Here is a 19,762-nt window from a genome sequence, read left to right as displayed (position 1 = left end):
AGATTAGGCGGAAACTATATCTTATACTGGCCCCATAGAATACATATTCCTAATTACAATATATTCATAAAGTGAACGTAATTTCCTCAAAGGAGATTACAGATGAGACGCAAGGTCAGAGAGAAAGAGAGAGACATTTATGTTCTCTGGTATCCCGGGAAAGACTGGGTCAGGAAATGACTCGTACGTGTGCTGGAAGATTGAAGATGAACTGTGACACACGAGGTAGAGCAGGGTGTGGCGAGGTTGATGTTGTTAACTGTTAAAATGAAACTTTCAGCAGGTAAGCTTTCTGTATCCCCTATGGTTTTACCTTGACCAAGGAGGACCTAAACAAGATTTTGTGCAATATAAACAAACCGTTCTCATTATTATGTAAAAAAAAAACAGTTGCCGTGTAGATTGTTCATCAATGCAATGTCCCTTTTCCAGTCTCCAACACTTATAACCGAATTAAATCGACAAGTTAGGGTGGGTAGCATATTTATTTTAGATTTATTTTTTTATAAAATATGCACTTGTCGGCGTATCGCAACCAAGGTGTTCCCTTACTGTTAACAGCTTATTGGTCGCTGCCCAGTTTTAGAAGCACTTCTGCAGATCTTAACACTGTAAATCTGTTTAGGTGTTTTATTGCAATACTTGCAATCTCAATCATAGCTCTTAATCGTAGCTTTGCGGTCACATTGGTTGCATCATTAAGGCAGAGAGAAAGATTTGGTACAACCCGAGTTCCTCTTCTCGTGCCAGCTATTCAGAAAAGTATTTATTTATGCATTTAATTTTTGTTTAAAAACTGTCAATGCCATTTAAAAAAAATCCACATTCAACATAAAGATGAATCATGTGTGAGTCAGATATCTTAGTTTGTGTCTGTATGGGAAAGGGTTGGGTCACATCTGAAATGCGAAGGTTTGTATTGGTTATGGAGAGGACATTTTGTTCAGAACAAAATTAGTTTAACCTCCATGTTGTAAGAATTGTAAGAGCCTTCTTCAAGAAAGGTAGGCCTACCAACAAATTACATTCAAGCAGTCAAGAATTTGTAAAGCAAAAAGAGAATTTAGAAAGATGGAACATAGTAACCAACAGAAAGATCGACATACAGACAGGCAAGCAGAGATACAGATGGACAGACGGACAGCTTAAGGTATAAAAACATGGCTGCTCTTGATAGGTTTATACTTTCATGAGGAAGACATGGCATGCTGCTGTGTGTCTTCTGATGGTGGTTCCTGAAGCCTTCAATAAATAATTCTGCTGAACGATGAAACTGCTGCATCTCATAACCACCTTGGTATCACAACACAAATACCTTCTTTATCCTCCTTCTCCCTTTAATTCAGTTATGGTCCTGCATTCTGTCTCTGCTTCGATGGGTCAAACAATTACATGATGTAACATTGCACAATATCACATTACATCCATACAGCAAACAATACAAACAGTAACTGTCACACATCTAGTTAATTCAACTCTGTCTCTAAAATGGAAAATGATGACTAAAAGGCATATCTTAATTAACTTATTTGATTAAATCTAAAGCAATAGATGAAAGATTAAAGTGATGATTTCTTATTAATGTCCATGTTGACCTACAGTGTCTCTAGCTTTTAATTAGTAGATCCCCACGCCACCTCTGTTCCTCTCGTTCTCACCCTGCAATCTCTCCATTACATCAGTAACGGACAATAAAACTGGCTGATGTATTTTAATGAATACGTTGAAATGGTTTCCCTCTTTCAATAAACCATCTGCCGATGCTCACTCCTCTCCCATATATATATATATATAGTAGAGAATATACAATTCTATCATATTATAAAACGTTACATTAGTCACACAGTATTCACTCACATTTCAGTTAAAACAACATCATCAATTCAGCGTTAGCCAATCAAAAACGTTGGCTGCGGCGAGAGCGCAACGTAATAAATGAATCTCTTCAAAATCGTAGCAACTGAAGACATAACTGGAATTCCATGTTGGTTGATTAGCATATGAATGGCTGAAAGCTCTTACCAGGGCTAATGCCCACCCAGGGTGTAGCGTAGAGGGTTTTGTTAATGGGTCCTGCTTATCTCAGGCCCGTATTTCAGGCTCTCAAAGGAACTCCTGTTAGGATCATCTGAAAACTGGCACAATTACGGCTAATTCCATTTTAACTCGGTCAAAAGGTGCACTGACATGAGGCACTCAGTACGATGCTCTGCAGCCAAAAAACTGATTTTTGATTTCAATTACGAGGACTTGTGAATAGGAGTCTGTGATTAAAGCCTGATGGCTTCCCTTTGTATCAGGGAAACGAAAGTCGTTTTAATTTCTTTTAATTTTCTTACACCTTCAACCAAAGTATGATGCATAAACCATACAGGAATATAAACTAGTGATTACATGGATACAAATATCCCTTGTTAGAATTACCCTGCATCCCAAGTAAAATATGCAAACAAACGGCAGAGCCAACTCTGCTTACAAGAGGTCGCAATCCCAAAGCAAACACTCAACAACCAAGGTGTGTGTGTACACTTCAAAATGAACAGAAACATAACCTTGCCTCTATACCGTCTCTTCCCTATGAACCTTGTTGCTTAGTATTATTAAACACACCCCTACAATAACAAAACGCCTGATGGTCTTAAAGGGTCACCTGACCAGATCTAGGAGCAGGGTACACTTCCACCAATTACAAGTCTCTAACCTGTTCCAATAACCTCCTTACAACCTGCTCCAATAGTTTGCTCAACAGCCTGCACTAGACAGCTAAAGCTTAAAACACACTATCTACAGTAACTACGCAAATCTGTAAAAAAGATTTTTTTGTGGCGGCTCTAAATTCAATTGTATGTGCTTTTAATGGTATTAAATAACTTGCTTTGTATAAAAGTGTTTGGTCAATGACTAAATGAAAATATAATACTACAAACCAACTGCTATACACTGACTTCACACAGACTACACAATGACTATACTCTTACTGCACTCAGATTACCTACCGATGACACACCGACTACACACAGACTACACAACGACTACATACTGACTACACAACGACTACCCACTGACGACACAAGTGAATCACTCATCTCTGTTCTGTCTGTCTGCTCTCCCCACGGACAGTGTTCACAGCTCAGGTCTTCCTTTCCACAGGGAACTCACTGTGTGTTTGCTCTCCACTAGGCTGTAAGTGTGGGAGGGATGGGTGTCCAGGGTGCATCCGTGTTTCCGGAACGTTCAGGCTCTTCTGGGCTCAGAAATGGACTTCTCCGCAGCAAGCTGAGTACGGCCATTGATCCCCCTGGGCCTGAGCTCTACGTCAAACAAGCCAGAACGTTCTGTCAATGGCTGCATCAAGTGTCTCTTCAATCTCCTCTCTGGTGGGCCGTCTCCCGGTGTGGTAATTGAAAGGATGTGGGCAGAGTGCGTATTAGAAGGACTCGCAGCCATCGGGATGCACTCAGCCCGTTGATTGTGTACAGGTGAAACTCCTGTTGCTGCATCAACATGGTGTTGTCAGACAGATGCATCCTATTACTTTATGCCACAGCATTGTTCTTGTGATTGGTCAATAATGTTTCAAGGGTGTGCGTTATCTTTCAATAGCATGACATCTCTGCAACCTGATGTTTCCATGCCAACGCAAAAACAATATGCTCAAAGCACTGCTGAAGAATGCTGAATAAGTCGATAAAATAACAATTACGTTAGGGATGAAAGTTACTTATATCTGGGAATTGTTTGTATTGTTTGAATTCCCTATGTACTGTAATTCCTTGTATTCCTTATGAAACTCTTTCTGGTGGACAGCAGAAGGTTTTGAACTGCAGTGAAAGGTTCTGTAGGAAGAGAGTTTAGTGCAACATAATGGGCCCTATTTTAACGGTCTCAAACACAAGTGAGAAGCGCAAATCGGAAGTAGCTTTGTGGGCGGGTCTCTGCCGCTGTTGCCATTATACCGGCGGATAAATGACTCTTGCGCCCGACGCAAATCTAAAAAGAGTTGCCCTGAAGTAACCTATTTACCCGTAGGTGTGATTTGGGCGTAACGTGCAATAAACCAATGAGAGTGCCATCTCCCATCCCCTTTTAGAGCCATGAGCGCATTTGAACCTGACGAGTTGATATTTTGACAGCGCTTTTGCAGTCTCCGATGAGACAGATGCATGACCACATGAATTTCAAACTTCAAATGGCTCAGTTATTGGTCAAATAATAAGCCCTAATTCACACATTGAATAGTGTTTTTTCTGCATCTTTCGAATTACTGAGTCGTCATGTACATTTTGGCAAAGGAAACTTAACCCACATCTGATATGCGGTCCTCTGGCCACAACTGTTGGTCTATTTAATGATATGCGGCAATACATTAACACACTTCATTTCAGTGGCGGCTGGTGGAATTTATTTGAGGGGGGACTGAACGTTTGCATTCCAAACCCCTGTAGGGGGGTCTGGGGGCATCCTCCCCCACAAGATTTTTTTGTGATTTTCACAAACAAACGAAGCATTCTGGTGCATTCTGACAAAATAGTAAAGGCAAAAAAAGAACATTTACTTACAAAGACGAATGGGGCCAGGGAACTAAGTTTTAAGTAAATTTTTTGCCTTGTAGAAATCAGCAACATTAAGAGTGCGCAGATACATAAACAATAACTTTGAATTACACACAAGGTAACATTCTCTCTCCCTCTGTGTGTGAGTGAGAGAGAGATAGAGATAATGGGTGAGTGTGTTACGGCCAAGCCATTGTGTTGGTAAACGTCACTCATAACTATATCTACAGTCTGCATTAGTATGCATTTAGACAAATACAATGAAATATGAATTCCACAAAATTCATGTAAATGTGCAAACTTTTGTTTGTGGTTGTTGAAGACACACTTAAGGCATGATACCAACATAGGTTTGCAGAGGACTACATACAGTACAATATGCACACTGAAGGCCTGATGCCACCATAGGTTTGCAGAGGACTATATACAGTATGTACACTGAATAGGTTTGCAAAGGACTATATACAATATGAACACTGAAGGCCTGAAGCAACCATAGGTTTGCAGAGAACTATCCACAGTATGTACACTGAATAGGTTTACAGAGGACTATATACAATATACACACTGAAGGCCTGATGCCACCATGTTTGCAGAGAACTATATACAGTATGTACACTGAATAGGTTTGCAGAGGACTATATACAATATGCACAATGAAGGCCTGGTCCCACCATAGGTTTGCAGAGAACTATATACAGTACACTTGAAAGGGGTGGGGGGAGGTTGTGAGGGTCTGCAACCAGTGTTCATCTCGAGGGAAATACATATAGGCTAGTGGAATAAATAGAAGTGGCTTACCTCTGGCATGGCTAGCTTCACACAGTTGTTCATATGCACTCTTGCTCGCTTGTGTTTTTTTTATCCGTTCTGACAGATGTTTCAGGTCTGTCAACCCTGTCTGTGTCCAGTGTCCACGAACTATCACACGCACTTATTTTAAAAAGTATACAAGGAAAGCAAAAAATTGCATTGGCATAACCACAGCTAGTTCGCCAAGCCTGAACCAAACTCTGGAAAAACTTCTCTTGTAGGCTCTATCCTTTTCTCTTGCTTGTTGGGTCATGTTCACTTCTGGCTTATCTGCTCTGAGTTCTTTTACTTGCAATTTTTCTGCAAATATTCTTCTTTCGAAGGGATTCATAAGCAAAGACTTAACTGAATTTGGGGCTAGCTGAACTCACAAGGAAACAGTGGTAGCAGTACTGAAAGTCGCCATCTTGCTGATCTCTGAGGTAATGGCAAATGCGCGGTTACGCGCAGTGGACGGTGCACTGCGCTTGGGGCTATGAGCGCCCCAAAGCCATACAATTCGACGACGCTGATTGGCGAAATAATGTACTATTCTGCCTAGCAACGGAGGAACCATTGGCTAATAATTCAGGCATGTGGGGCTGAGCGAACTGCGCCCCACGGAAGACATCTACTTCACCAAAATGAACGTTGAACATGTAAGTGAATGAAGATTTAATGATGGGGGATTCAAAAGATATTCTAAAGTAAATGCATTATTCGAATGCAATTAAAATAGATTAATTCTCAAAATGAGAAGATTATTTAAAAATATATATATAAATATATTTAAAAAAGAAAAGATGGCCGGTCGGCGGGAGGGCGGCGCCCCAGCGCCCTCTATAGGCGAGCCACCACTGCTTCGTTTCTTACCAGTATTGTATACATATCGTTATCGACTTATGTTCCTACTATGCATGTGTTCCCCCGTGAATGTACATTGCCATGGACTGTATCATGCGTTACGTGTTTAGTAAGATATATGGGTCGGTGTATCTAAGCAAACTAGCAAAGATACATGCGTCGGTGTTGAAAGTAAATTGCGTTCGATGCAAGATAGGGCCTAATGTGACATTTAATAACAGCAATCCAAAAGTAAATGTAAGGAGGTAAAATATATTGCGATGAATAGCCTACTTCCTTCATAATTATTTTGTATTCATTATTCTTGACGATGGTTGACTGTGAATAATGCACAGTGAGGTATTTTGGACAATAGTCATGTCTGCTTAGTTTACATTCTTTCATGGTCACGGAAGAGTAGGAGCCGAGGTTTGGCATAAAAACGACCCAAAGACTTTGCATTTAGGCTACTTTATATACTTTAACGCACAACATTTGAATAACCCCCTTCAGTAACATAGTGAGATATAACATGGCACTGAAATATTGATTATATATAATCAATAAACTACATCAATATTATAAATACATTATTAATTTGCCTTAATATTTCACCACAATTAGATGTCTTGGGCTCTGGGTTTCCACAACTTCTGAAGTTAGTTTATTCTGCGGGATGGGATATAAACAAACATGGGGAGATGTGCAGGAGGACCGGACCCTCAGGGTTCCATGAAAACATACATTCATTTGATGAGATTAAATTAATTCACTGCAGTTGGAAAACAAGACTTGGATCAATGGCAGCTCTTATTATCTTTAAATATGGCCTTTGAAATATGTAAATACCACTATTTCTGTCTGGTAGAGAGAGAGAAAGAGAGAGAGAGAGAGAGAGAGAGAGAGAGAGAGAGAGAGAGAGAGAGAGAGAGAGAGAGAGAGAGAGAGAGAGGGGGGGAAAGGGAGAGGGAGCTGACTGATTCCCAACTGAACAGTCGGCCTGTTCCACTGTGTGCACGCTCAGAAATATTCTCAAAGCCATATGAAAGAAAATGCGATTGGTTTTTTTTTCTCCTCTCTCTTGGTTGTGGTGCGACACTAATTTGGTTCCCCTCACACTTCCAAGGCAATTAGCGCGGAAGCGTCTCGGCCAGTCGATGGCGAGTCTGGGAACTGGGAAGTTAAGCAGCAGGTCCGCTGGGGTGCGGCTGATAAACAGATCAAGAGAGGAAGAGAAACTGAGAGGAATAAAAGAAAATATAATTACTTCACTGGTTAGTCAGGGTTCCGGCCCGCCATTACAGAGGAGGGGGTCGCTCCCGGTTTGCTTCTATACAGGCAAGTTAGACACATCCAAGACACACACACACACACACACACACACACACACACACACACACACACACACACACACACACACACACACACACACACACACACACACACACACACACACACACACACACACTCACACTCACACACTTTGGAGGGGACGATGTGAACGGCAGAAGTGCGTGTGCCCACATTTCTTTGCAGGAAGTAGCCTTTTTGGGGAACAGGCTACTTAAGAATCAACTGAACCTGAACACCATTATTTACCAACCGCCACAGTTGCAGGTGTGCCTTCATACCAATTACTTATATTAGTTATAAACTGCTCCATATACAACAAGGCTTCTCAACCTTGGGGTCGCGGCCAGTGTGGTCTCCCCCGACATGTAGGGGATGTGGGACATTTCTGAGTAAAACATTTTAAAACGGTTATTTATTTGGTGTCAGGGCTTGGTTCCCTGGACAACGGTTCTAGGACTGGGCCCACAGTTGATGAGTCACCAGGGACATTAAAAGGTGTCCATATATCCATTGTAAAAATACCCATTGTCTATCATCTAGGTATACTTCTAGATTATGTTAAATGTTATTGTCATTTTTAATTTTATTATAATTGTACAATATAATATTAATATTTTATTTAATTGGATTGATACCTTGACCTGAATTCTGGGAATGGCCCCATTTCTTCCACACAGTGTAGATATTGCAATTGGAGACCAGCTAAATGATGAAGGATAAAGTGTGTGCATAATGAAAACATTTATTGCAGTAGCCGTATACCTGTAGAATAATAACAAGGATTAACTGTTTCAATATCTGTGATGTCACACACCCCCACGACAAACATACTGCAGTAAGCAAACTCAACACTCCACCCCTAACAGAAGGTTGTTTTGTGACGGTAACATGAAGGTGCTTTACAAACGATGCCTTCTTAATACACAAATCTGGTATAGACAAAATGAAATATGACACAAAATAATCCACTTCATTTTAAGAGCTATAACTTGTCGCATGCTATTCCCTTGTGTAAATTAGCCTTCCATGCTGTGGGGGAGGGGGGGAGGAAAAGTTATGAATGATAGAATAATTTATGCCCGATGACACATGCCTGTTCGTTTCATTTGATTTCACAGAGCTAATTTAGTCTTTTCAAATCTGCATGATGTGTTTAAATTTGTCCAACATTCATGACCTGTTTGTCTTTTAGAAAGGATGTCCTCATTTAAATTTACGTAAAAAACGTCACGAAGGCACATTGAATTAGGTCTGTCGTCGTTTTGTTTTCTCTACGTATGGAAAAATATTCTGTATGGAAATTATATTCATATATGTAACTAAATTGCAAGTACTACTGAGAATTTGAGCTCTGCTGAAAATCACTTTCGATAAAATGTATACAGTATTAAGATCAACATTAGATAAAACATTTAGCCATTTACAAATATATTGCTATTGAATTTTACTCAACACTTTTTAAAATCGTTTTTTAGAGGAACTTTACTTTTCACCATTTAAATTGTATAATGTAGAATATTGAGTACTGACATCCTTCTTACAGAATACATATATATATATATATATTGAAAACAACAGTGGCGCAGCACTTCAAAAAAGCAAAGAAATGGAAAGTGGAATACAGTTTTGGGGGAAATTGTTTTTTAAAATAACTCCAGGGCAATGATGAAGTCAACAAACGTTTGGCCGCATTTTAAATATCTTGGTCCAGCTGAGTTGTGAAATTAATGTAACACAAAGCCATAATGAGGATCACTGTCCTACTGGTCGGATTATAACGGGTACATGATTGGTTAATAGGTCCTATTTACAAACACACAGACATAGACAGAGTAAACAAGAGTCCACTAACAGTGTTTTCTCCCAGTTACGTTGATTGTGTTGATTAACATAGTCCCAAATAACTCAATAACAACCACACCACAAATATCAGGATATATTGGTCACCCAGCAACGTTTTTAGGAACGCTTTTTCTTTTTTCTTTTTTTATTCATTTTTTTCCATTCTGTCCATTCCTGCGCATTGGTCGTCCCCAGGATTTCGTCCAAAATCACAGGAGGTGGACAGAAAAAGGTAAAGTCAAAGAAATCCTTCCACATTTGATTATAAAAAAAGTGAACTCCAACCGGTGTCGTATTAAAGTTAAGCTGTAAGGGTGCAGAGCAGAGGCGCTAAATCTAGTGGTCTACAGAAGAGAGGGAGCGACCGCAGAAGCATCAACTTAAGTCTCAAAGAAACTCAATGAAACAAAAGAACAAAGAAGAAAAAGGAGAAAAGGTGAAACAAGGAGCCTGTGTTTGAGTCTTCCCCTGTGTGCCGTGGTCCCAGAGGGACGGAGACAGATCGTTCAGTTAGTTCCTCTTATAGCTGCTGTTCCTTGGGACTCTCTGGGCATGAGCTTGGCTGGTAGGACTTCAGGCTAGCCAGAGGGATGTCCGCCATGTTGCTGGCGGTGGTGAAGTGTCCCTCTCCACTCCCAAATATCTTGCGCTCTCCAAAGTGGTCCGAGCGACCACCCTCGTGCTTCCAAGACCGGGTCAGCGTGTGTCCGTTGAGGAGCGCGTCCTTGGGCCCCCACTCCCGCTGCGAGGAGCCGAAACCAGAGACCGGAGACTTGGGCTGCTGGTAGGTCCCTAGGGTTGGGGGCATCCAGCAGTTGTCCGAGTGTCCAAGGACCAGACATTCCTGGGTGCACATCTCGGTGGCCTCCACCAACCCGCGAGGACCCAGCGGACCGTCTGAGGAGAGAGGAGAGGAAACAAAACATCAGAGACTAGAGAGAACCGACCAAACACACACACAAACTGAGATAAACACTATAAATCCACAGAAGAACAATGGGACCAAAAGGATTGTTAGGGAGTTCAACTCGCAGCCAAGGTTGTTTGAACCCCAAAGTCTGCAGTCTTACGTGAGGGCAGACCTAGAGCCCGATGCCTGAACCTCTACATCCTTGATGAAATTTATCTGAACTCACTGTTAGTATCTTTGGTTGAAAACATCTGCTACATGAATGAATAGTAAATAGAATAACGTTACAAAACACAAAAGAGAAATAACCAATCCTTGACTTCATAATACAATGCAAAATCTATTTTTTGCATTGTATATTTGTTGTGTGGTAAATAGGTTTATAAATGGTCTCCCATCGTATGTAATTAAGATGATTAAGCTGATTAGCACTTTGTGTGTTTCCCAGACAATATCTCTGCATGGAGGGAATTATTAAGGCTTGGAGTTTTATAGCTTGAAAGAGATTGGAGCTGACCATCTCTTGCCGGAGATCCATCCCAAACCAGACCTCCATCCCTGGACACACACCAACCCCACCAAGAGCACCATGGCTAGGCATCTCTATCCAGACATCAACCCCAAACCAGAGCTCCATAGCTGGGCATCCCATCCCCACATCCAACCCAAACCAGACCTCCATATCTGGTAATAACTCGCCAAATGTCTGTCCCAAACCAGAGCTCAAAAGCTGGTAATTCCCAGCCAGATCAGATATATCTAAAATTATATATATATATATATATATATAATTTTAGATATATCCGACATATTTGAAGAATGTTTAAATGAACAGTGGAGTTGAAATTGAGAGGATCTGAGTGCAACTTTTTTACGCTTTGATAGCTTTAATCTCGATTGTCTTGAAAATGCATCAGCATTTATGGACACATCTTTATAAGACCACTTGATAATCATGATGCAATTTGTTACAGAATATTTAATTCAGTCAGGCAGGAGGCTAGCTAATACCTTTCTTTCAAATACCGTACGATTCCGATCTCTTTGTATTTTCATTACTTAAATCTCTATTATACTCAAATTCTATATTCCATATTTTTATCCACAACATTCCAAAATAAATGCTTTCTATTTTGTATATCTGAAATTACAGTGCGTAGTGTTTGCTAAATTATTCCTAAAGCAATATGAATTACTTAAACAAATTAGTCATTGTTATTAAAATATACTATATACAACCATAACTGTTTTAAGGGTAAGTATAAAGAGACGATAAAACGCTACTTAAGTATAAGCTGTCTCGTGTCCGAAATTATGCCTTTAATTTAAACATATACCCATTTCATGATGATGAATGAAGGTAATTTTTAAATAGATAATCCTTGTCAAATATATTTTCACATCCAAATATACATTGAGGACTAGATAAGATGGTAATTATTACAGGATGAGAAATTCCGGATGAATGAATAGCTCACTTTAAGTTTTAAACCCTTTTCATATGTATAATAGCATATCTTTTGTACCAACATAGTACCTTTTTAGTTGAGGTTAATTTAAAGGTTGTGGTTGTGATGATGTGAGTGCTGTCTGGCTGTAGGTGTTCTCCTGAGATTAGCCTTGGGCTACTGCATAACCACTAGCACCTAGCCGTCCCCAGCCACCATCACATTGCAGAGCAGGGTAGTTAATCTATTTTCTTGGACTGCTACCTCTCCAGATAATCAGCCTCATGTCGTGGCTCATTTAGTCGACCTAGATCTCAGCGGTGCGTTGGGTCCAATCTCCCAACGCCACAGGATCTTATCCATCCAGCTTCAGCACCACTAATATCATGTTGTCACATTGTAGTTGAATGTGTGCATCAGAATATATTCCTATTGCACTCTATATATAATCTGTAACATTTCCTATTATTAAGGTAGCCTATGTATAAAGACAGAGTGTGACATGTATGTGATTGTATTCATATGGGAAAAAAACATGTTTAGAACTTATAGTAGCTAACTCCATGCTAACTTTCGACGAACTAACTCTATTCTAACGCTCTTCTAGCTAACTCACTACTAATGAACTCTTGACTTAATATCTACTAACTAACTATTTCAACTTTCTAATAACCTCCTGCTAGAGGGCCTGAGACAGGAACCAGGGTAGAACTCTGGGTGGCCGGCGAGCTAGCGTAGCGCATAATGGCGTGCATCGCCGGGGTGACAGCAAGATTAATTCCCTAAATGAGATAGGGGAGGGGAGGCGGTGTGTCGTTAGGGACGGGAGATGACGGACATGGAGGGGATGGAGGAGAGGAGGAGGGGGTGCTGTGGCAGTGTGTTCGCTGAACATTTGTTGAGTTGATCTGGAAAACCTCTGGTATGTGGCTCTTTTCATTCAAATCTCCTATGGCCTTTGGTGTAAAAAATAAAAAGCATTTTTATGAATACATTTCCTAAAGCCTTTTCTTCAGATTGTATTTCCAATGTACATTGGGTCAAGGCAGTGTCATATGGAGCTATATGATTGTGTTTACCATGCGAATGTTTTAAAGTTGTTGTTTTGGCCTTCAGGAAGGTGACATCAACAAAGCCACCTTGAGCTGCGAGCGACACACAAAGACTCAATCAGTGGCAAGATTCTGATGCCAGCGCTGGCCAGGCGTTGCGCAGCCATGTGTTGATTACAGCACCATTACACCAATCAAATGTCGGTATTTGTGACTGCATCAGTTTTCTTTTTTTAAACAATGCTGATCAGCTCACTTATTAATCAGGCTTTTCTATTTCCATCCCGCTGGAAGACTGGGACTGCTCATTTGCATGGAGATCAGTCCAATCACGGGGCTCGCTGGGCAGCAGAAAACAATTTCAATCAGGGCCTCACTCTCTGCGCACCTCTTTCTCTTTCTGGTTCTCCTCTGCTAGATCTACCTGAAGTCGGGTACGATACAAAACAACACACCAACCACCTCAGAGTTCCAATAACCTTTCTAGAAAGACTTTTCAGATATGGCCAAAAACAATTATACAATACTACAATCGTAGAGTTTTCAGTACAGTACGTACTGTTAAATGAACAATACATGAGTTATAGTAGCTGGTCAACTATATAAATCCTTATTTTATCAAAAAAGTAATGAGGCATAAACTAGTCTGATGTGCAGTAACTAGAGTAACTAGTCATCTCAAACGCGGTAAGTATTTTTATACAAACAAAGAATAAACCTGCGACTCAGAACACTCAAGGCTTTTAGGCCTGTACTGCAAATCATCGACGCAAGACCCTTCTGCTGCAGACCGCCGCGAGGTCAGGTGGATTTCCTCCCTTAACTTGGAGCGGTGCTTTCTCCATAGGAAGACAATGAAGTGGGCCAGGCACAGTGTTCAAACACGTCTCAAGGGAAGACTTTGATGAGATAATTAGTAGGATAGGGTGAAAACACGACACCCAAACAGCAACTACTTGTCCTCGCAGCCTTAATGCAACCATAGTGAAATGGCATCAATAGCAAAACCAAAGGCAGCTATGGGACCCTTCCCTGTGGTAGAGAAAGTGTCAATGACATGTTTGTATTGGTGACATCACCGTTGTTATCTCTTGGAAAAATAACCCGGGTTCACTGGGACCAGGATTAACTATGACGTCAGTTCATCGAGACCTGGTGAGAAGCAATTTAGGGCCAACCAGACTGATGTTCTCAAGACCGCCAGGTTCTCCGCTCCAGACCGCTCCTGTTCTAGTGAAATGTTTCAGCACACTGTAGACCAGGGTTTTCCTCTGACCAATCAAGTCCAACCATTATCAATCAGAGAAGATTGTAGATGGCAGAGGGTGGGATTAACCTATGACTTCTCAAATTTAGTTTCTCGATTCAAAAGAGTATTTGGCATCGCTTTCGTCTCATTCTCTGAATGCTGGCAGTCAGCTGACCACGTCTTCAGAGGAGCAGGTGGAGGCCGCTCATTTTAAAGCTGTCCTCATCACAAGGAACAACCACCTCAGACTGTAGTAGTCCTCCTCTAAACACAGAGCGCAGACCCCTGCAGAGCCATATGGCGGTAAAGGCATACTTGCCTAGTGCGCACTAGCATAGCTCCTTGACGTATAAATCTGTTGGGTGAATCTTTGCATAGTAATGAGAATCCGTTCAAGTAGCACTGCTTAGTTTGAATGAAGACAGGTGCACGATGTGCAATTGGCAATCAATTGCAATTTCCCCCTAGGGAACAAGCTGCTCTTTTGGTTGAAAAGTGTGTTGGTGCGATGGCCGTTTGAGGTTCACTAGGGCCATAGTAATAGGTGATAGAGCTAAGGGTTAAAGGAGTCGGCTAGCAGGATTATATGATCCGAACAACCTCTTGGGAGCATAGCTATGACTGTTAACGGTTTGCACTGGAGTTGAATATCCCAAGGGTCAAGAAAAGATCAAAAGGTCTTCTGTGTTGGATCCCTTGTTTTTATTTTTGTAGTGGTGATTAAAATGTGCTCTGCTTTTCCAGAATACATCTCATATAAATAACTTAATATACAGCATAAGATGACAATAATTTGTAACAGAACTTTGGCGATCATGGACACAGACAGAGACACAGACAAACTTTTTTTTACTTTGAAAATGTTGGACCTGTGAGAACACATGATGCATATGCTGAATACAACACGTTATAACAGATGCCATTTTGTAATGAGGTTGACTCAACATTCATCAATCTATCAATTCATCCATATTTCATCCATCCGTCATCATCCATCCGTCACCCATAATTTTTCCAGCAATCCAACAATCTCTCACACAAACAAATAATACATTTTCAACTGGCAGAGAGGAAATTCAAAAAATGTGTTTAATTTCTGAACCACTTTTCTGAAACGATGTGGCCACTCAAACCACTTTAAAATGAATCATTCGCCCACTCTCACATGGGTTCATTATTCAATTCATGGCTAACAAGGGATAGCTGCAGTTAGAGTTTGGGTGAGTCTGCTGAAGGGCACAAGGCTACGATTCAAGATGACTGAAAGAATATAATATGTAACAATGTAACAATATATAATTATGAAATAATTACCTAGCCACACTTAATTTGAAATCTTTAGCTGGGCTTAATAAACAATATAATTCATCCGTTTTTTTATATTTTGAGCAAGTTTCCGTCTATTGACATTTTGGTGAATTGTGCTCATGATGAGCCATCATAACGCCATCAAAAAAAGGTGACATTTAAAAGGATTCATTTTTTTATTATTAAACACAGGAGGACACAATATCTTACAGCTGAATCAACATATCTATTCGTATTCCAATATATCCCTTCTCCACGTAAAAGGGTAACTTATGACAATTAGAAACGATTTATTGTTGTTGTCACAGTGCTCATGTTGATCTTCTTCTCCTGACCTATAGAATAACTTTAACTATTCACAAAGAAACCCACACACACATCCCCATGCACACACACGCACGCACGCACGCAGGCACGCACGCACGCACGCAGGCACGCAGGCAGGCAGGCAGGCAGGCAGGCAGGCAGGCACGCACGCACGCACGCACGCACGCACGCACGCACGCACGCACGCACGCACGCACGCACGCACGCACGCACGCACGCACGCACGCACGCACGCACGCACGCACGCACGCACGCACGCACGCACGCACGCACGCACGCACGCACGCACGCACGCACGCACGCACGCACGCACGCACGCACGCACGCACGCACGCACGCACGCACGCACGCACGCACGCACGCACGCACACACACACACACACACACACACACACACACACACACACAGCCAGTTTTAGGATTGTCTACAGAGTGCTCTAAATATTCAGAATTAATTTAATAATATTACTATACATAATATAGGAAATAAGGGAACGGCAGGTAGCAAGGGGAGTGAGGAGATGCAGAAGTTTGTCACATGATGTCTGCACCCACAGCTCTGTAGCCATGCTGCCAGCTTCCACGAGATGGACCAAGCAGCAGCCTTTACCATCTGAGTTTCTCGTGGAAGCGGCTATCAGGTAGCTTCTCTTGAAGCACATAGGTGTTCCACGATAAAGACTAGCATGTAGTGCCTCGGGGCCTCTAGGTGGAACATGGTAGAGACTAGCATGTTGTTTCTCTAGCAGCCTTTAGGTGTTTCGATGTCGGTGGAGGCAGAATGATAAGTACAATTTCGAATTCAATGGGAAGAAATGTGATTAAATCCTCTTAAAAAGAAGCCAATAATTGTTTGCCTCGGCTTAGGATTTCAGTGGCTAGTTCATCTTTATAGAATGGTTTATGCTACGTCCTGGTTTAAAGGTTTCAGTAAAAAAGTTGATTACGGTTCATTAATTAAGGGCTGCATTTTAATGAAGCAAAGACTGGTGGAGATTTTGTATACTAAATACGGAAAAAAATATTATTTCCTTTGCTCGTTGAAATCATGGCAACACTCCCTAGCGGGCAAATCGACATCTTTAGAACGCTCGTGGGTGACCCAATGTGTGACATCACAGATGCTTCATTCATAGTTTCTATGACACGGAAGCATTTTCGCCACCCCTCCACCAACACCCCCCTACTCAGCGTCTGGTACGAGACCACCAAGGTGGGGTAACCACCGTAAACCGCCTCCCGGTTTGTAACTGTGAGGGAGTTTGAGTCTGCGGGCTAATCTCTAATGAGATAACGGCTGGCTAATTAATAGCAAAATGGGAGCGAGGCACTAATGGGGCAAGTCTACGCCAATAACCCAGGGCCTGGCAGAGAAAGAGTGAGAGGGAGGTGGGGAGGGAGAGAGAGGGGGCGAAAGATAGCGGGGGAGAGGGAGCAAGAGCGTGGGGGAGAAAGATAGAGAGAGCAGAAGAGGGAGGGAGATTTAGGTCTATGACGTGCATGTAGTTAGTATGCTGCTGGCGCGTCCAGATGTTGTTATTTGGGGATTAATGAGCTTTGTGTTGGTCCAGCATGACAGCTTCCAGCCACGCCAGGGCTCCAGCTGCCACTCACGCCCACAGCTACTCCCCGCTCCCTGAAGCCCCTAACTCCTGCCACCTCCTCCTCTCACCATGTTCCTCCTCTTACTCCACCTCCACCTCCTCCTCCTCCTTATTCAACAGCAGCATAACTGAGGAAAGCCAGCAGTAGATATCTGACTACACTATGACGACAGCTCCCATCCACTGAAAGTACAGTTCAGCTCTATAATGGAGGATAATATGGAGATGGAAGAGGACGTGATTAGGGAGGAGATGGAGGAATACATGGAGGAAGAGTAAAAAATGAACAAGGAGATGGAGTGCTGAAGGGGATGAAGAAGATGGTGAAGGAGGTGATGGAGGAAGAAATGAAGGAGATTGCAGAGATGGAGGGTTACTGGCCTGGGAGAAGAGGTGAGGTGATGGGGAGAAGAAGAGGAGTAATGGGTGGAGGTGATTGTTCTGTGGTGAGCAGAAGAGAGCAGCCGGCTCCCCGGGGGGTCCTGGACCCGCGTAATGGATCTCCTCCCAGGGGCCTGCCTTTAGGAGCAGACCACAGCTCTCCCACACGTCTACATCCACAGTCCCAGGGGTCATATCAAATGAGGCACGAGGCTGGCTGGTGGAGCAGAGGAGAGCAGGAGGACTTGAATGCGAACGATGAAGCACTGGAGAGCCACTCCATAACAGAGATACAAGAGATGTGTCTGCAGTGTTTCTGCAATGTTTTCAGAATACTCCAGACATCAAACCCTCATCATGATCGACACCACGCCTTCTAGAGCCCTATTTCTTACCACCAAGCAGTATTGATTTGTATAATATAGTATAGTATATTGTCCTGAAGTGTAGTTTTAGTTTAGTGATATGACGGTGTAGTATAGCACAATACAGTACAGTATATCATGCAATGGAATATAAGGACTTAAGAGAGGGGCTTGCAATGAATGATATAAAACCCAAACTTCAAAAAACTGAACTTCACACAACTGCAATTCCCTTTTGGTGAAATAAATATGTTGAAATCAGTTTGTCAACGAGTTCCTGCATGCACATGTGCAAATTAAATTGTAAACAACTTTCATAACCTGACATTTTGTAGAGTAAATGTCAATGTACTGAAAATGGCTTTCAGATGGGCTTGGTGGCGAACAGCCCCTGCAGAGATAATAATACTGACGTTTTGATAGACTTCAAATGACAATGTCTACCTTTAAATAAGACTTTGAAGCATTGTCTTCTTATAAAACCCAAGGTGTTTTAATCAATAAACCAGTCTAGTTTATGTCACAAATACCATCCCTAACGTCACACATCTTGCTCGAGATTGTATGACATTAACATGGATGTCACAAGCCTTGCTTTGATTGCCTGCAATGCAATTCATGACATATTTGATGGCTTAACGTTAACATCACAAATCATGTATTAATCGGGGTACCACAGATAAAATCATGAGAGAGAGAGAGCAGCAGATAAGAAGACTACCTCTACCATCGGCCGGAACGCAGCGTGGATTCTGCATTTATCTAAAACCCCCCATTGCATTACTCTTGGGCTGCGCTTTCTGATAAGAAGAATATTGTATCAAAGTTGAAGAACTTCAGAGAAAGTCAGATAAATAATGAATTAGGCTGGTTTAAGAATCAATAAGTTCCAATATGAATTACCCTAAAGCCTTCGCCTTGTGCGATGTACGGAAAGAACAAGAGGAAAAAAGCTATAATGAACTATATATATATATATATATATAGGCAAGCCGTCCCTACTCAAAACAAAAGAGAAAACTAAGTTTACAAAGGGAGGAGTGCCCGCGGAGCATCGGAGATCTTTTAAAACTGTTGTTTTGACAGCCCCAGTAGCGTCAAGGAGTTCGATACGATCCACACGCTCAACCTTCATCAATTATCAATAATCAACCTTTTGAATCATTAAAACCCATCCATCCAACTATCTGTTAATAAATCAACCATCTGTCCTTCCATCTAGCCTTTCATCCATTAAGAGTCTTCCATCTTGACCCCAAGGCGAGGGTAGAAGAAGAGAAGATCCAGATTAGAGAAGAGACGGAGAAGGGGAGAGATAGAAGAGATGGGGAGAGATAAAGACAGAGAGCGAGAAGGAGAGACACATGATCGAGTAGGGTAGAGAGAAGAGAGAAAGAGAGAAACATTCACACATATCTATACCACGTATACTTGAAACATCAATGGAAGCATTAACATTATTACAGCATTACATAATTTCATGGCACAGCAATAAGGTTTGGTATCAACAGAGTTTGTACTCGCTGACCTAAAAAGCCTTGTCTCTTCCTTTTTTGAAAAAGAGGCTTGCGTTTGTCTCCTAGCATCTTGTGCATAACAATCTTGCGATTGTCATGCACTCGTGTTAGTTCAACGTCTTCAACCTGGCAACCTGAGTGAGATTCCAGTCTCATTGCTTGGTGTCAATGTCGCATATTGCACCTGTAGTCTGGTATTTAAGAAGTAAGTACCAAAG

The 19,762-nt window shown here is 41.7% G+C and overlaps 1 protein-coding gene across 4 annotated transcripts in view; it reads right to left on the bottom strand.

Annotated features, from left to right (window-relative positions):
- Positions 1 to 8,265: 8,265 nt before the first annotated feature.
- The window catches only part of LOC132472633 (protocadherin-9), a 171,935-nt gene continuing 160,438 nt past the window's right edge, over positions 8,266 to 19,762 (bottom strand). For 2 of the 4 annotated variants that reach the window (XM_060072350.1, XM_060072351.1), the window contains exon 5: positions 8,266 to 10,280. In XM_060072350.1, coding sequence (XP_059928333.1) covers positions 9,904 to 10,280 — 377 coding nt within the window. In that variant the 3' untranslated portion in view covers positions 8,266 to 9,903. Of the gene's footprint in view, positions 10,281 to 17,378; positions 17,880 to 19,762 lie in introns of those variants that run through there. The other 2 variants (XM_060072352.1, XM_060072353.1) reach the window with 2 other exon arrangements.

This window comes from Gadus macrocephalus, chromosome 14 (assembly GCF_031168955.1).
Source record: "Gadus macrocephalus chromosome 14, ASM3116895v1".
NCBI classification, from domain to species: Eukaryota; Metazoa; Chordata; class Actinopteri; order Gadiformes; family Gadidae; genus Gadus; species Gadus macrocephalus.
This window is presented reverse-complemented; position numbering and strand designations above follow the sequence as displayed.